Source organism: Vipera berus, assembly GCF_964194415.1.
Source record: "Vipera berus genome assembly, chromosome: 3".
In the NCBI taxonomy this organism is placed as follows: domain Eukaryota; kingdom Metazoa; phylum Chordata; class Lepidosauria; order Squamata; family Viperidae; genus Vipera; species Vipera berus.
Window position 1 is genome coordinate 142,571,490 of NC_138204.1, and position 18,845 is coordinate 142,590,334.

The 18,845-nt window shown below is 39.0% G+C and overlaps 1 protein-coding gene across 1 annotated transcript; it reads left to right on the top strand.

Annotated features, from left to right (window-relative positions):
* Nucleotides 1-839: 839 nt before the first annotated feature.
* Nucleotides 840-12,116, top strand: SERPINB5 (serpin family B member 5; the record flags this gene model as incomplete). The annotated part of the gene is given in 7 exon segments (XM_081322496.1): nt 840-1,007; nt 3,055-3,156; nt 3,159-3,194; nt 5,368-5,485; nt 9,333-9,475; nt 10,369-10,536; nt 11,704-12,116. Coding segments are annotated over 7 exon segments (1,128 nt in total). The 3' UTR covers nt 12,097-12,116.
* Between the last annotated feature and the right edge of the window lie 6,729 nt (nt 12,117-18,845).

The following is an 18,845-nucleotide window of genomic DNA, read 5'->3' on the forward strand; positions in this document are numbered from 1 at the left end:
TCGGAATCTCCTCCTGGTAGGATATAGTAAGATAGGGGAAAGGTTTTGCCTACTTTTGTGACATTTCCCCCTCTAAGTAAGTCTCTCTGCTATATTTATAAAACTTGCTTCAATAATCACTTCCCAGGTCAAATTCCTCAGCAATGTTCATACCACCCACAGAAACACTTCAACTCCCAATAACAATTCCTTTCACATTTTATGAATTCAACAATTGTAAATTCTCTTTAAAAAGTATATTTGTGTGTGTCTGTGTGCGTGTGTGCATGTGTGTTTATGGCTGCAGTTTTATAGGTAGCAGTTGGATGTCTGGTATTGTATTATGATTGTTGTAGTGAGGTTTTTACCACTAATTAGTGGATCTAATGTGAAAAGGCAAAATATTCCCAAATGTTTAAATGTCTTAGAAAGAAAGCTTTAAATTTCATTGAGGTAAGGGAAAGCAATGAACATATATCTGATAGCCCTAATCTGAAACTTGGATAGATCTGCTTTAGCTTTCAGAACTGTAAGAAGAGAAATTTTGTCAGTTGTGTGGATTTCGTCTGCTGTAATGCTGTGATGAGATAATTCAAGAGGTTGTAGGGACTGTTTCAAAGCTTTTTGACTCAAGACAACTTTAGACCACATTGTGCCCTCCTTTCTATACATACCGCATGTAGATAGTATTAAATGTCATGATTGTTACTTCAGGTTAAACATTTGTTAACTTGTACTGCAAGGCTACAGTGCCATTCACTGTTTTTTGGCATGTGGGATATAAGAAAGTAGCAATTATTCACATGCAAGATTGTTTGGCTGATGAATTATTTTTCCCTTTTGATTTCAGAATCTTAACCATGGATGCGATACAAGCTGCAAATACAGCTTTTTCAGTTGATCTTTTCAAAAAACTGTGTGAAATGGACAAAAGAGCTAATTTTATTTTTACTCCACTTTCCTTATCAACTTCTCTTGCCCTGGCGTATAAAGCAGCTAACGGTGACACAGCGACCCAGATTAAACAGGTAGGATGTTTACTTTAAACATAACTCTTACTTATTGTTTGGGAATATTATTGTATATATTTTTCTATTTTTCCTTTGCTACATAGATGATAATTGACCCTTCTATAAATTCAGGTATTGTTGTATTCTTCCATTAAATCTTGGCTTGGTTTAGCAGCAAAGGTGCTCAAACATAAGGCAGGAAACAGAGTTAAACCTTAAGATGAAACAAAGACAACATATTGCCACATATTTTGCCTTAAAAAAAGAGGTTTACAGAACCTGAAAGGTCCCTTAAATATTTCCTATTGTTTATAAATTTTTCTTGTTCTCTCCTCCGCTTAGTGTGGCCACTTGGTAGGGCTGCATTTGCACAAGGACATAATGTGTGGGTTGACATTTTGTGGTTGTGGATACTACTACTACTACTACTTATTTTGTCTAAATCTAGAACTAAATTGTATTAGCAATATCTTGATATCACATAGTTGATAAGAAAATATTAAGGAAAGCTACTTGGGCCATGTAAAATACCATGTTTAGAAGTAGTCACACTTTTTAGAAGAGCAGAATATGGAAATAACATTGTAGCTCTCATATGCATTTTCTTGGTTCAAGAAAATGTAGTTCCTCACACTTTCACTTAGGACCCTTGCATTAAATGTTGTTGAATTAATCTATTATAGAATAACTTAATAACAGAGTTAGAAGGGACCTTGAAAGTCTTCTAGTCCAACTCCCTTCTCAAGCAGGAAACCCTATACCATTTCAGACAAACTGTTGTCCAATTTCTTCTTAAAACTCTCCAGTGCTGGAGCACCTACAGGTTCTGGAGGCAAGTCATTCCACTGATTAATTGTTCAAACAATTAATAATTAATTGTTTAACTATTAATTAAAGCTGTCAAAAATTGCCATCCTGATTTTATATAAAGAATTCCCACAGCTGAAACCTATTGTATTTAACAGGCATTAGCTATGGCATTGCTAATCTCTGCATATATATTTTTTATATTAATCCCATTTATATCCCGCCCTTCTCTGAAGACTCAGGGCGGCTTACACTCTAAGCACAAATCAATGTGCTTAGCAATAGCCTTCATTCTATGTATATGCCTGCTTATTAGGGCTTTTGCCCCCCCCCAGCAGCATTATTACAAAGTCAGCTTATTGTCCCCAACAATCTGGGTCCTCATTTTACCTACCTCGGAAGGATGGAAGGCTGAGTCAACCTTGAGCCTGGTGGGACTCGAACCTGCACTAATTGCAGGCAGCTGGTGTTACTTAAGGAGGCATTAGCCCACTGCTCCACCAAGGCTCTATGGCAGCAAAGGTGAAGTAAAACTATCAAGGCAAACCGAACTGCCTATACATTGATGGAGCTGAATTAATTCAAAGTAATTAAATTTTTTGCTGTATTCTTGGCCACAACTATAACTTAAGTTAAAAGAGGTGAAGCCCATACAGGGAGGAAAAGGTTATTAGGGGCCATTTGTGAGTACTAGTTGCTGGTGAAGGTGTCACTCTTCATGTCCTACTTGCATGCTTCTCAGTGACCTATTCTTGGCCACAGTAAAAAATAAGAAGCTGGACAAAATATCAGATAGGAAAGAACTCTTAGGTAAAGGTAAAGGTTCCCCTGCACATGCGTGCTAGTCGTTTCCGACTCTAGGGGCCGGTGCTCATCTCCGTTTCAAAGCCGAAGAGCCAGCGCTTGTCTGAGGACGTCTCTGTGGTCATGTGGCCGGCATGACTAGATGCCAAAGGCGCACAGAACGCTGTTACCTTCCCACAGTAGTGGTCCCTATTTTTATACTTGCATTTTTACGTGCTTTCAAACTGCTAGGTTGGCAGAAACTGGGACAAGTAACAGGCGCTCACTCTGTTACGCGGCACTCGGGATTCGACCCGCCAAACTGCCGACCTTCTGATCGACAAGCTCAGTATCCTAACCCACTGAGCCACCGCGTCCCTAAAGAACTCTTATGTTTTGTTTAATTGGGTTGAAAGCACTATGGCAGAAATCTTTACTGAAATCCATATTTAAACTGGTATTTGTTTATTAACAGGGGCTCCATCTAGAAGATGTCAAAGATATTCCATTTGGATTCCAGACAATTACCTCAGATGCTTCCAAACTTAGCTCATTTTATTCATTAAAAATGATTAAGCGCGGCTTTATGTAGAAAAATCCCTTAACCCTGCTGTGGTAAGTTGGGAAGAAGTAATAGTAATTATTGGTTGACAGTTACCATCTAAATTCCATAATTAATTACATTATGTTCATGGGTTGCTTTACTAAATTTATTATTTTTTTTAATCTATAGGTATTCTCAATTTATGACTGTAATGGAAATGGCCCATTACTGTGGTCAGTTGTGATGATCAAAGTGGGTCATCACGCGACCGATCCAATTTTACGCCTTTCCCTTCCCCCCCAGTAGTGAAGTGAATCACCATGTTCGTTAAGTGAATCTGAAGTTGTTAAATGAACACCCTGGTCGTTAAGCGAACACATTTTTCACTATTGGATGTTTTTATTGAAAACTAGAAGTATAGTAAACCATTTTCCCAAGGGGCTGATAACATTCTGAGAGTTCCAACCATGGAAATTGTTCTTGCTTGGCGGCAAAAGCGATGCATGAAATTGCAGCCCAAATTAGAATCGCTACAGTCTCTCTCTCTCTCTCTCTGTGTGTGTGTGTGTGTGTGTGTGTGTGTGTCCAACTTTGGCAACTTTAGCACTTGGTGGACTTCAGTTCCCAGAATTCCCCAGCCAGGATTCTGGGAGTTGAAATCTACAAGTCTTAAAGTTGCCAAGGATGGACACTGTTGCTCTGCAGGATCTTAATTATAGCTTGTAGTTTTAAATGAGAATTACTGGAATTCAGTTGTCATAAACTGGGTTGTGGCAAGTAGCGCTTTTCTGTTGACAGAAGATGTTATTAGAAGCTTCAGGCAGTAGAATAAAAACAGAAATTTGGGGTTGGGGTTTGTTTTTCTTTTTTGGCAGCTTGATCTTACGCTAAAGAACTGTAGAGAGAATCCAGGGGGATGTGAGTATGAAAGCTGATTTTCTCCTTTTTCTGCTGCCAGCAGTCCCCAAAGAAAATTCCCTTGAGGAATATGAGTTTGAAACAGACCTGTAGTTTTTAAACTTCTGGTTAACTTATGTATTTTTTCCTTTTATCTTCATTTTTATACGCTAACTGAGGAATTTTTCAAGTTGAGTTTTGCACATTTGAAGCATATGCCACAATAGATATTCATTTGATTTTAATGCGCTGGTGTTATTGAATTTTGAAGCAGTTCATCTTAAGTCCAAACACTATTGATGCAAGGCCACTTTTACTAATGTGGAGAACATACAGGTAGTTCTTGACTTATGACCACAATTGGGATGAGAATTTCAGTTGCTAAGCAAGGCAGTTCTTAAATGAGTGTCGCCTGATTTTACTACCATTTTTTTTCCACTGCAGTTGTTAAGTGAATAAGGCAGTTGTTGAGTAAATCTGGCTTTCCCCATTGACTTTGCTAGCTGAAAACCTGCCGGAAAGGTAACAAAGGATGACCATGTGATCCTGGGATGCTGTTGCATCTGTCATAAATACATGCCAGTTGCCAAGTGACTGAATTTTGATCACAGGACTACAGGGAAACTGCAATGGTCCTAAGTGTGAGGATCAGTTATAAGTCACATTTTTCAATACCATTTTAATTTCAAATGGTAATTGAATGAATGGCTGCAAGTTGAGGACTACCTATATATTAATGTTCAATGTTTAATTTGGAATTAAATTGATTTATAATTTTTATTCAGCTTTAAAATAGGACCTGCCCCATGTTGTGTATGATAGTATTGTACACTGGATTAAAAAAAAACACTTTCCAGTTTGCTTACTTTGCTGCCTTAATATTTCTTGATCAGGGAAAAATTTGAACCCATTGAAGTTTATTACGGTATAACCTATGTGTTCTAGGCAAAACTATTTAAATCAGATTTAATTTAATTCATTATGAAAGCAGTTGATGGAGATTTGTAAATGGGACATTTCTTGCGAAGTGCACGAGAGCAAGAGTCATCAATATTTGGGCCTCTTGACATATTTGGCTTTGGTTCATGGAAATACAAAAACATAAATAATCACATGTTATGGATTGTGCAGGTTTGGCTTAGAGATTGCCAGTTGCCCCCCAAAACTGCCTAGTGTGCCTGATGGTTTCCAGTCCTCCTGTGTCTCTCTGTATGTAGAATCCCAGTCAAAGTCCCCACCCTGTTGTTATTCAAGTTTAAAATGTGCGTCATAGTTTTGTCCTTGGTCTTCATTTTCATGTTACCGACGGGGAAACTAGGTCTTAACCTGGAGCCGTCTCCCTTTCAGGAATTCATCAGTTCTGTCAAAAGGCCCTTCCCATCAGAATTTGAAGTTGTAGATTTTAAAGAGAAACCAGAAGACACCAGGCTGCAGATCAACAAATCTGTTTCTGACCTTACTGATGGCAAGTGCATTCTTTATCAAGAGATCTCTTTTAAGTCATGAATTGTGATGTCCTTGAATCAGGAATTATCCCTTCAGATATAGAGTTCATCCTACTACATGTTTGCTTATTTATGGCTTCTGTGCTAATAATAGAGTACCACTACACCAATACTAATAAGTTTGAATATATTTCAGTTTTAAAATGGAAGTCCCTTTTCCCTGGTAAGGTTAGGCTTTTTTAAAGATTACCTTTCATTGGCATTCAATAAATGGCCTACTGTGTCAGCAATATGAAAGCCTTTCAGTGTAATTAAGCCAAGATTTTTTTGGCACTACATATCACACTATTATTTATTTATTTATTTATTTATTTTATTAAATTTTTATACTGCCCTTCTCCCGAAGGACTCAGGGCGGTGAACAGGGCATATAATAAAAATACAAAAGTACAAAAGTTAAGAAAAAATTAAATTATTGCCCAAGTAAAACGGTAAAAATATACAAATATTAAAACCCTAAATTAACTCCCCATCAGGCCAGGCCAGCTTGTTCAAATAAATGGGTCTTTAACCCGCTCCGGAAGGAGCGGAGATCCGGTGCCATCCGGAGCTCAACCGGCAGTTGATTCCACAAAGCCGGGGCGCCCACAGAGAAGGCCCTCCCCCTGGGGGCCACCAGCCGGCATGCTCTGACCGGAGGCACCCTGAGGAGGCCCTCTCTGTGGGAACGCACAGGGCGGAGGGGAGTCGACGCCGGCAGCAGGTGGTCCCCAAGGTATTCCGGACCCATGCCATGTAAGGACTTAAAAACCATCACCAAGACCTTGAACCTCACCCGGAAGACAACTGGTAGCCAATGCAGCTCGCGGAGCAAAGGTGTAACATGGGAGTACCGGGAAACTCCCAAGACAACTCTCGCGGCCGCATTCTGTACCAGTTGGAGCCTCCGAGTGGTCTTCAAGGGAAGCCCCATGTAGAGAGCATTGCAATAGTCAAGACGAGAGGTCACGAGCGCATGAGTGACCGTACACAGGGCATCCCGGTCCAGATAGGGCCGCAACTGACGCACCAGGCGAACCTGAGCGAAAGCCCCCCTAGTCACGGCTACTATGTGGTCTTCTAAGGTAAGCCGTGAATCTAGGAGGACTCCCAAGTTGCGAGCCCTATCCACGGGGGGTAAAAACTCACCCCCCACAGAAAGCGATGGAACATTTTGAATGTCCCGGGATGCCGGAATGTACAGCCACTCAGTCTTGTCAGGGTTGAGTTGAAGTCTGTTCCTCCCCATCCAGACCCGAACCGCCTCCAGGCAACGGGACATCACAGCGAGGGCATCACTGGGGTGGTTTGGGGTCGAAATGAAAAGTTGGGTATCATCAGCATATTGATGATACCCAACTCCAAAACCACGAATGATCTCACCCAGCGGTTTCATATAGATGTTGAACAGGAGAGGCGAGAGAACCGACCCCTGAGGAACTCCACAAACGAGAGACCTAGGGGTCGATCTCTGCCCCCCTGCCAACACCGACTGCGAGCGTCCCAGGAGATAGGAGGAGAACCACCGAAGAACCGTGCCTCCCACTCCCAATCCCCTGAGATGACGCAGCAGGATACCATGGTCGATGGTATCGAAAGCCGCCGAGAGGTCTAATAGGACTAGGACAGAGGAATATCCCCTATCCCGGGCCCTCCAGAGATCATTCATTATATCCTATTAAACTATTATTTTTGCATATAGTAGACAAATAGAAAAAATGTCATTGTTTTTTCAAAGGTATGGAAAAATAGTGTATGCATTTAGTGCAAAAAATAGATTCTTCCTCACTTCTCCCTAACCAAGGGTTGAAAATCCCTAGTAACATTTTTTTTCTGGCTATGGCATTGCCTTCATCTCATTCTCAGCCCATTTCTAAAGTCATTGTCACCTGCTTTAATTTTAAAGTTGTCTTTTTCCTCTTTTCCTGAAGCATTTTTTCCCAGAGATATAATTTTGTAATGCTTCATTGACCATTTGGTTGCTGATGGAATCAAGAGTTGTGATCTGCCCAACTCCTACTGGTCACTTTAGGCTTCCCTCCCATCATTGATTCTGTCTTGGGGATTTGGGCTTCGGCTGTACAGAGGCATCTGTATCTATAATGCTTGTCCAGGGCACACCATACTACTAGTTGGGTATTCTGCTGATTCCCTGTAAACATGGGCTTGCATTTGAAAGAGCAATACCTTATGCTACATAGATCATTTAAACCCAGAAAGAAAGTTTCAGCTGTGTGTGGCTAGTTCTGTCATGATTGCTTGTTAATACAGATTCCTGCTGCTTCTGCAGACAAAGGTTTTCATATAGCTAACTTTTTACTATTTTTATTATTTATATTTGGGAACTTGTACAAGGGCACCACAACTACTAGTGACCAGGCAATGGTCAGAGAAGAATTTGCAATTTATATAGTGGTTTGTACAATATGCCACAGATAGTTATGTCAGAACTGTCCTCTGCGGTGGCTCAGTGGGTTAGGACACTGAGCTTGTCGATCAGAAGGTCGGCAGTTTGGCGGGTCGAATCCCAAGTGCCGTGTAGCAGAGTGAGTTGCTGTTACTCGTCCCAGCTTCTGCCAACCTAGCAGTTCGAAAGCACGTAAAAATGCAAGTAGAAAACTAGGGACCACTACGGTGGGAAGGTAACAGCATTCTGTGCGCCTTTGGCGTCTAGTCATGCCAGCCACCATGACCACGGAGACGTCCTCGGACAAGCGCTGGCTCTTCGGCTTTGAAACAGAGATGAGCACCGGCCCCTAGAGTCGGAAACGACTAGCATGCATGTGAGGGGGAAACTTTACCTTTACCTTTAAATACAGTAGCTTTGCAGCAGCTTCATTAGCTCTTTGGGGGTGACCAACTTGCATGTGAAAATATAAAACTCCTTAAGCTAGGTGACATTAATGGATAGGTAGGATTAAAACCACTTATTAAAACAATTTAACTAGAAATTAAGAATGTCTGATCCATTCTTTTTTGGAGAAAAGTTAGAAAGCCATAATGAAAGACTTCTGATGAGTGCCAGAACTTTTATGGAATCAACATGAAAAGCTTTTTGTCTTCTCCTTCTTTTTGCTTATTCTATTAAGGGCTACTCAGTTCCTCCTTTTGGGGAGAAGACCCAGTTTCCATCTGTCATTGGTTTCGTAATGGCTAGAAATGACATCAAGTGTTTTCCTCTGGCCACACAGAAATTAGCTCTCATGCCTACAAGGCATAATTTTAGATTTGCACAGAGAGCAAATTGAGGTTTACACTGTTCAGCTGTTGGCATTACTGGGTCAATTACCTAACAGAGATTCAGTTTGCTTCTTACATAGATTTAAAGCTATGCCTAATCATGTCCTAATGAGACCATTGGTTCTTTTTAACCAGTATTATCTACCTTTAATGACAGAAGCTGTTTGAGATTGGGACTCTCTGGTATTCTATTATGTGTAGACAGAAGAGCAGATTGTACGAAAATGTTGGGTGGATTGTTTGTTTAATCAGTGCTAAATAGGTTAATTTTTCATAGACTGGTATCCTTAGTTTTACTAGGCTAAATTTCCTATCTTCCCTATACAGGCTGGATGGGGGAACTGCCAGTCAAGTACAATTGAACAACATCAGATGGGCAAGACATCCTTAAGGATCAAATCTTTTTCTTAAAGCAGAAAGTGAGAGACTCCATAGTACTATTGCTAAATAGCTAAATGCTTCTTCTAGAATCTAAATTCTTCTGGAGAGACAGAACCTTGAATTGCCTTTTCCTAGAAACTTTGGCTGTTCTTGCCCCGTATCTGTGATTGCACCTCTAATGAAGTATTCTTGCCCTTATATCTGCAGGTAAAATGGAGAACATTTTAACTGAGGAGAGTATCAATGATGAGACCAAGATAATCCTGTTAAATGCAGCCTATTTTATAACAAACTGGATGAAGAAGTTTCCTGAGGCACAAACCAAGGAATGCCCGTTCAGAATAAGCAAGGTATAGGAAGAAGCAACCTGAAACTTTTTAAGACAAAAATGAAACGCTACAGAAAAGCCTTCAATTTCTTGCTGAGTTTTAAACTAGCCTTTACTTCAATTCACATAATCCAAAATCAGCTCTAATGACTGATTTTATAGCTAATGGCCCAAACCAATGTCTCACAATGGTTTATTTATGATCTATCCCTCAAAAAACCCAAATGAAATGTTTAGAAGATATCAGAACATTCCTTTTTTGCAGTTAAAAGTGATGGGCTCTAAGATGGTAAAAATACAATAGGATTTTAGAACATTATGGAGAGCAAAAACATTGGGGGCCAATGTCAAATACTGTAGGTTACATTTTCTTTTTACAAAGCTTAGTTACTCCTTTTCACAATTTTGATTAGTAGTTCCTCATCATCTCTCTTTTTTTCACCTCTGTTATATATAGCAAATTCAATCCTTAATCCAAGTCAGGATTTCAAATGGGTTAAAATACATGGTGATACATCCTAGAATTCTTATTATCTATTCTTGCTATGAATCTAGATTCATATACCAGTTCTAGTTTAACAAATGTGGCACTGAATTTCAAAAAAAATAAGATGGTGAGATTAATATTCTCATGTGCATGATTATAAAGAAGCAAATACAATGTTGTTAATCACCCAGAATACTTTTCTTAAAAATTCTATTTATATTTAATAATTCAGTTGAAGGACTGAATTTCTTCAAAATATTAACTTTCATTTTACAGTGTACACATTTGTATTCAGCTGTGTAAGAATTTAACATTTGAGTTCTATTCTCAATTTGTATTTTCAATATATAAAGATAAATACATAATCAGGAATTTTGACCATAACTGGTATTTAAGTGAATTTTCAATTTCTGCTTTTTCCTTATTAGACTGAAACCAAATCTGTGCAGATGATGAACTTGGAAGCTACATTGTGCTTGGGCTACATAAACGATTTAAAAACCAAGATTCTGGAACTCCCATGTCACAATAAACATATAAGCATGCTTATCTTACTACCTAAAGATCTAGAAGATGATACAACTGGATTGGAACAGGTAAAAATAAATATTTGGTTAAATTTCAAAGTATTCTTTGGGGAGCTGCACATCACTCACTCTCATCCTTGAATGTTTCAAAACAGTCTGATTAGAAACGAATGAAAAATAGATTTATTTCCTAACGTGTCTTGCAGCCATTTGTTTAGTTCACTGAATGTAGCAGGGCCTTATCATTTGGACCCTATATTAATAAAAAGAAGCTGGACTGAATAGAATGAGAATACAGCTGGAAGGGACCTTGGAGGTCTTCTAGTCCAGGGGTCCCCAACCCCCAGTCCGTGGACCAGAATCGGGCTGCGACATGCCAACAACTGGTCCGCACAAACAAGCAAAGCCCCATTCATTGGATGCAGGCAGCACACAAAACCACACACCCTCTGGTCTGCCGAAAAACCTCTCTCCATGGAACCAGTCCCTGGTGTCCAAAAGGTTGTTCTAGTCCAACCCCCTGCTCAAGCAGGAGACCCTATACCATTTCAGACGAGTGGCTGTCCAGTCTCTTCTTAAAACTTCTAGTGATGAAGTACCCAACCTGGACTGGATGAAGGAACGGTTCATTAACTCAAATCACAACATTCCAGCAATGATACTACAATTGCATTAATGTAACTTGCAGCAGTCTCAGACAAAACACAGTGCCACAGTAGATTAAAGAACAGATTCATGCATTGATGAATCTAAATTTGGGTTTTACTGTTTTTTGATGTATTTTAACTTATTGCTGTTGTTGGGCATTTTGTTTAATTTCTTTTAATATTTGTATTCTTGTTTTTTAACATGTATTGCCCTGTTCACCACCCTGAGTCCTTCGGAAGAAGGGCGGTATACAAATAAAATTAATAATAATAATAATAATAATAATAATAATAATAATAATAATAATAATAATAATAATAATAATAAAAATAATAATAATAATAAAAATAATAATAATAAATTAACTTTGACTTAAAGTTAAACTCCTTCATCTATGATCAGTGGTTTGTCAGCTGCTCAATAAATTCCACTATGTATGACTGATGGGCAATAATACAGCACAATACAATACAGCACAAAACAATACCACACATACAATACAATACTATTACATTACCATGCCGCACAATAACAGTATCCAATTAGAGCTGATACTCTATCCACCCATTATTTTTCTTATCTCTTTAGCTTGAGAAGGAGATCACCCTGGACAAGCTGGTACAGTGGACGAATCCTAGTGTGATGGCGAACAGCAGAGTTAACGTGTTCCTCCCCAAATTCAAAGTGGAAAGTGAATATGATTTCAAACCCATTTTAGAAAGCCTTGGGATGACTCACATGTTTGATGAGAATGCATCGGATTTCTCTGGGATGTCGGAGTCGAAAGGCATTGTTCTTTCCAGGATCATTCACAAAGTCTCTCTGGAAGTAACTGAAGAAGGAGCTGAGTCTCGAGATGTTCCCGGATATCGGATCCTACAACACAAAGATGAATTTAATGCGAATCATCCTTTTCTTTTCTTCTTTAAGCACAACAAAAGTCGCAGTATTGTATTTGCTGGTAGGTTCTGTTCTCCTTAAACAGAACTGCCTGTAAAGAAACCTGTTATCAATTTTGTTATGAGTATGAAATATTCAAAGGTAATCTCGCAGTTTCTCCTGTTAATTGAATTGAATAACTTCCTGTTCAAGTGAATTTACAGAGGAGCAACCATATCAGTTAGTTGCAGCAAAAATAAGCATAGGGACACTTGAAAGATTAAAATAATTCATTACGGCATATCTTCTAGTGAATCATAGTTCAATTTATCAGCTAGATATCACACACCAAAGTTGGGAAGAAGGTTTCTTGTTCTTTATATATAAAATAAACCTCAAGTCAAATTCAGCAAAATGTACAGTATCTTTGATAAGTAGCAATGAAACAATATGCAAAGTTGTAATGTCTACAGAATACTGCAGTTTGTTTTATGCTCATTGGCAATAATGAATTTCAACTTTATTGAACTGTCTACTTAGGGAAGAGTTCATATGAGTTTCTTCAGACCTGAATTAGTTAAATCGCTAATTTGTCACTGGAACATTAGAAATTTTATATTTGTAGTGAACTTCATTACATTAATCAATATGTTTTTCCCCCCGTAAATATGTTTAACAGGGAAATATTTTTCTTTTGTTTTTTTATTATTTTTGGGTGATTATTAACGTAGATTACCTTCATTTGTTCCAAATAAAGCATTGCAAAAACTATATTTTCTCATTGCTGAAGTTTAAAGTGAAAAACAAAACTGTACCTCCTGCATCATTTGAAATCTGACTTCATATATCAGTGATAATATGCATTAATTAATGCTGTTACTTAACGCTGTTCTTTGTTATGGAATAAGTTTCAGTTCCAGGTTTGGATTTGTTGATGAGCATTTACGATTTTATGGCTCTTCTCTATTAAAGTTTTGAAATAGATGCTAAATCATATATTTAAAGAAGGTATTTGGCAAAAGAAGAAATTTATTCTTTGGGAGGGTGATTAAGAAATGCTAACTAAATGTTGGGAAATGTCAAATATGCCAAATGTTACTGAACACACCTCCCAATAGCCTTTTTAAACTTGACTGATGACAAGGCACACCAGGAGCCTCAATAAAATACGTGGTGGGCTACCATTTCTCCAACACTGCCTTAGGATGTAAGTGGAGGGGACAATCTGTGAATAGGGGCTGACTTGCTGTACTAAAACTGATTTACAGTGATCTATTGTGGTAAGTGTGCTATGGTGAGATGGAATTAGCTCAGCTACATTTGTGTTGTAGAAAATCAAGCTTGCGTGATTCTAGGCATTGCGTGATTCTAGGCATTGCCACAGCCAACTCACTGCGGCACACTCAGCATGGCCAACTCACCACAGCCAACACGCCACGGCCAACTCACTGCCGGATAATTTGCAATGGCCAACTTGCTGTGGGACAACTCGTTGCAAGACAAAAGTTACACTAATGTCAAAGAAATGATGAAAAGGAATCATTAAAGAAAAGATGCAAAAGGAAGGACAGAATGAAATGTGAATGGTAAAAATTAAAATAAATAGAATTGTTAAATTGTCTCACAGGGAGTTGTCCTATAGTGAGTTGACTGTGGTGAGTTGGCTTTGGCAGGTTGGCCGTGGCGATTTGACTGCAGTGAGTTGACTGTGGCAAGTTGTCCCATTCCCTTCTGAACACTAAAGTAGACCTGAATCTGATGTATTGAGTTCCCTTCTGTTCATATGCATGTCAGAAAAAACACTGCAAGCTTTACCTGCTGTAAATTAGGACATGGAATGGAGCAATGATAGCTGCACTCCCTTGTTTGACTAAATAATTGTATTTGCTGTCATATACTGTATATTTACAGGTTCTTGCTGTGATTGGGCCATGAATTGGAGATCTAGTTCAGATTAAGATACAGACATGGCAGGAGACAGCTTGCCCTGAATTAAATCAGGGCTTTTTCAGAAAGTAGATATATTCAGTGCCAACGAGAAGTAGGATTTTAAGACTATGAAGATTTAAAAAAAAAAGCTCAGAGGCTTAATGAATAGGAGTTAAGTTAATTCTGGCTACAGTACTATGCACATTTGGACAGAATATACTTAAACATAAATAGGACTGAAGCGAATTCAAATAAATCTCCTATGAAGAAAGAGGCATAATGAGCTGATAGGTCTTGTTTCAGCTGCTCTACTTGGTGAGATGTGCTGAACTTGGCCATGGTCCTTGTCCGTGGTATTGTCTGTCTCTGGAATGCTCCACCCCAATTAAGTAGTGTATCACTTTCAGTAACAACTGGAGTTCCATGTGTGTTTGGATTGGCTCCTACCTTCACCCAAACCCTAGCAAGCAGCCATTTTATTGTCCTTTGCTGCCAGGTAGAGATGTTTTTATTCTCCAATACAAACAATATAGGTTGATTTTAAACACACCACTTTTCTACAAAGAACCCCTCAGATTGCTGGTAGTATTGCAAGAATGTTTTACTGTGAACATTTTAAGCATTTTATAATTCAACCACTTTGGAATTTATTGTGATTTGAATCCATTGCAAGCCATGCAAAAACAACTTAGTTTTGTGGTGTGACCTAGATTTTAATTAAACAGATAAAAAATAACATACAAATAAATGAACAAAAACATAAATACTGTATTCTGAGTCTCAGCAATCATCCCCATTGCTGAGATAGAGGAAAAAGGCAGAAGTGTGCATTTACCAAACCTATTATTATTTCACATTGCTTGATTCTGGCACAATGGCCTCCTGTTAGTCTGCACTTCATGTACAGATAGTCCTTGTATAGCGACTGTCTCCTTTAGTGACCACAGTTACAACAGTAAGGAAAATGTAAAAAGGTTTGCTGTTACTAACAAAGGAAGGTGAATCCGTTAATGGTTTCCTGCAGATGGGATGATCTTTGAAAACCCTAAAAATGCAAATTATAAAAATAAATGCAACCTGGTAAATGCAAAGCCAGAATAGTTGAAGTTGGTTCAATTTCTCCAAACTGAATTACTCCAGGGCAGTGTTCTACTGCCTTTATAATGACTATCCATGTGAAACAGCCCAATTCAAGATGGATCTTAGTACTGTCAAGCTTACTCTGACTTGCTGAGGGTTGGGAGGTATAAAAATTCATTCAATCAATCAATATTATCCCACATATACAATTATATTTTAATATTATTACTGAGGTAAATTTAATTGGTATGTTCACAAAGATGTGTCTTTGCACATTGTCCAGACTGCAATATAGTCTTCTGAGAGAAGTGCTATGAGTGCTAACTTTGAGACGGAATGTTAGTTGAAGCGTCAAATTAAAATATTCCTCTTTTCACAGAGACTTTTAATTCACTGTACACTATTTGTTTTATTTATTTATTTTATTTATTTATTTAAATTTTTATACCGCCCTTCTCCCGAAGGACTTATATACACTGCATTTGTTTTAATAATTTCATTGATCCCATCTTGGGATCCCAGGTGTGTGAAGGTGTGGTTTAAAATAATGCTTACACTTGGTGTTGGTGTACACAAAACATATACATCCACACATCTCTATATATTCATTATAGGTAAACCTAGGTAAAATATAAACATTTACCACTTATTATTGTCATTTTTAAAAAAAATGGATTTGAGTTTTGATATTATTTAAAAATCTAATGATGTATTTTATTCCTTTAAAGCGACAGTCTTAAACAGATATTAAAGCCATTTGGACTAATCAGTGAAATTTACTCCAGAGCACACTTGCACAGGATTATTTTATTTCTTTATTTATTTATTTTATTATATTTATATACCGCCCTTTCCCGAAGGACTCAGGGCGGTTTACAGGGTGGTTAAAACAAAAAATACAAAAGTTAAAAACAGATTAAAAAAATTATATCCGTCCCTGAACAAATAAAACCCCAGTTAAAATTAAAATTAAAATTCTCAGCCTGGGCCAGAGAGCTCGAAGAGCCAGGTCTTCAGGTCCCGGCGGAACGAACGGAGGTCGGGGGCGGTCCTAAGCTCCACTGGCAGCTGGTTCCAAAGGGCAGGCGCCCTCATCGCGTCCGCAGACAACACCTATCAAGTTGCTAAATGTGTCTGTGAGTCACAAAGAGGAAAATTAATTATCCTCATTTCCTAACTTGTTAAACTTGTACAGGCAAGAACCTACTTCTTTTACTCCCTAAAAATACTCTGTTGTATTTGATATTATTTTGTTTGACTAAAGGCAGCCTAAACAAATTTTTATTTATTTTTTATTTTAATTCCATTTATATCCCGCCCTTCTCCGAAGACTCAGGGCAGCTTACAAGCTTAGCAGTAGCCTTCATTCTATGTATATGACTGCTTATTAGGGCTTTCATACACCCCCCAAGCGGCATTATTACAAAGTCAGCTTAATTGCCCCCAACAATCTAGGTCCTCATTTTACCTACCTCGGAAGGATGGAAGGCTGAGTCAACCTTGAGCCTGGTGGGATGCGAACCTGCACTAATTGCAGGCAGCTGGTGTTACTTAAGGAGGCATTAGCCCACTGCTCCACCAAGGCATTAGCCCACTGCTCCACCAAATGGGATTAAATAAAAGCAATGACTAAGATTATTTTAGAATAATTAAAAAATCACCCAAAATATAGACTCACATAATAATAATAATAATAATAATAATAATAATAATAATAATAATAATAATAATAATAACAACAACAACAACAACAACAACAACAACAACAACAACAACAATAATAATAATAATAAAGAGTTCAAAAGCTCATACAATGGGAAGTGGATAAACATTTCTCCAAACATCATGAAATCATCTGATTTATACAGCAATGAAAGGGTGTGGTAATTAGACTTCCCTAGAATGTTGAAGAGAAGCATTGAGTAAAAGCAATCTCTAAATAACCAAAGACAAGCAGCCGGTAAGTATGATTTTGTTTAAATATTAATGTGCCTAAATAATGAATGAGAAAGCAATGCTTTTTATAGCTAAGCGGTTGTGGGGGGAGGTGTGAATGTGTGAAAACAAAATGCTGTTTTAGGAATTCAGAGATTAGTTGAAAATTGAATACAAGATAGTGAAGAACAAAAGATAGTTATTATGTCAGTACAAACAAACCCAAGGTGTTGTCAGTTTTCTGAATGAACGTTTGTAAATGAAATGAAATCAGCGTGACTTTTTATTTTTAAATGTAAATATAGTAATGGCTGGGGCTATAGTGTCACCACAGATACTCTGTTTGGAAAGGACATGGCAGACACTGCAAATGGGACATTTACCAGTGTAGGTTTCCATTGTTGAGAACACGTTGGTAAGATCCCTAAAATGGGTAGAGGAAGGGGGAAAGTATCTCTTGGTATCCTAAATCCTGCAGAGCACTCTTGTTCCCGTGTGAATTTTCAACTTGCCATAAGAAATTCATTGAGAAAGAGGGGAAGAATTTAAATATCTGTTTCTCCAAAAAACAATGACTGGTTTGTCCATACAGTACCAAGAATACAGCTCCATTCAGCAGCATACAACATTGTTCTGCAATCCGGGTATTGAACCGGGAGACTTCAGCCCACCCATCAGACATGGGGCTACTTTTTTCAGCTCATAAACACCTATGGCACGATTTAAATTATTATAATTGTGACTATTTTAACTTCCTCTGGTTCAATGTTGTTTAATGTTATTTTAAAACTAGTGTATAGGTAGTCCTCGACTTACAACAGTTCACTTAGTGACCATTTTGAAACTACAACAGCACTGGAAAAAAGAGACTTACGACTGTTTTCCACACCTTATGACTGTTGCAACATGGTCACACGGTTTAAATTCGGATGCTTGACCACTGACTCACATTTGTGACGGTTGCAGTATCCTGGGGAGGGGTCATTGCAAACCTCTGACAAGTCAAGTCAATGAAGTGAAACCAGATTCGCTTAACAACCGTGTTACTAATTTAACAACTGCAAGTGATTCATTTAGCAAATGTGGCAAGAAAAGTCATAAAATGGGGCAAAATTCACAACAAATGTTTCACTTAGCAGCATCAGTGGCGTAGCGTGGGTTGTCAGCACCCGGGGCAATTTGCGCCCCCTAACCCGGTGACGTCATGGCACCGCCGAAAAGACATGCCCCGCAGCGGCGTAGACTTTCCAAGAAGAGTCGCGCACATGCGGGATGCTTCCGGGTCCCTCTCGAGGGCGGCTGGGCGGGGCTCCGACCTGCAAGAGCCGCTGCATTCAAGCTCGCACGTGAGCCCCGCTAAATAAAGCCACGCATGCGCACGAAGCTAGGCCAGCCGGCCAGCGGGTCCGTCTTCGCTCGGCCAAGCCTGCCGGGGCGCCTGCGGGGCGCTTGCGGTTGGCCTGAGCCTGGGCGGAGAGTTGGGCGCTTCTATTTATTTTATTCAGTTTATGTGGCCGCCCATCTCACCTGCCGGACTCGTTTCGCTTTGCAAGAAAGAGCAGCTCGAGAGCGGAGCCAAGCCGACTCTGTGCAGCCCTTGGGGCTCCCTGAGCAGCTCAGTGCGAGCGCGCCCCCCCAGATGTTGCGCCCGGTGCGGCCCGCCCCCCCTGCACCCCCCACGCTACGCCACTGAGCAGCATCAATTTTGGGCTCAGTTGTGGTCATAAATTGAGGACAACCTGTATAACTATTAGAAAATCAACATTGTCTCTATACTTCTATTGGTCTATATCAGTGTTTTTGAGACTTGAGGGATTCTGGGAGGTGAAGCCCACACATCTTAAAGTTGCACTGCTCTGGATAGTATGCAGTACTGCATGTTTGTTATGAATAACTATTTGCTGCTA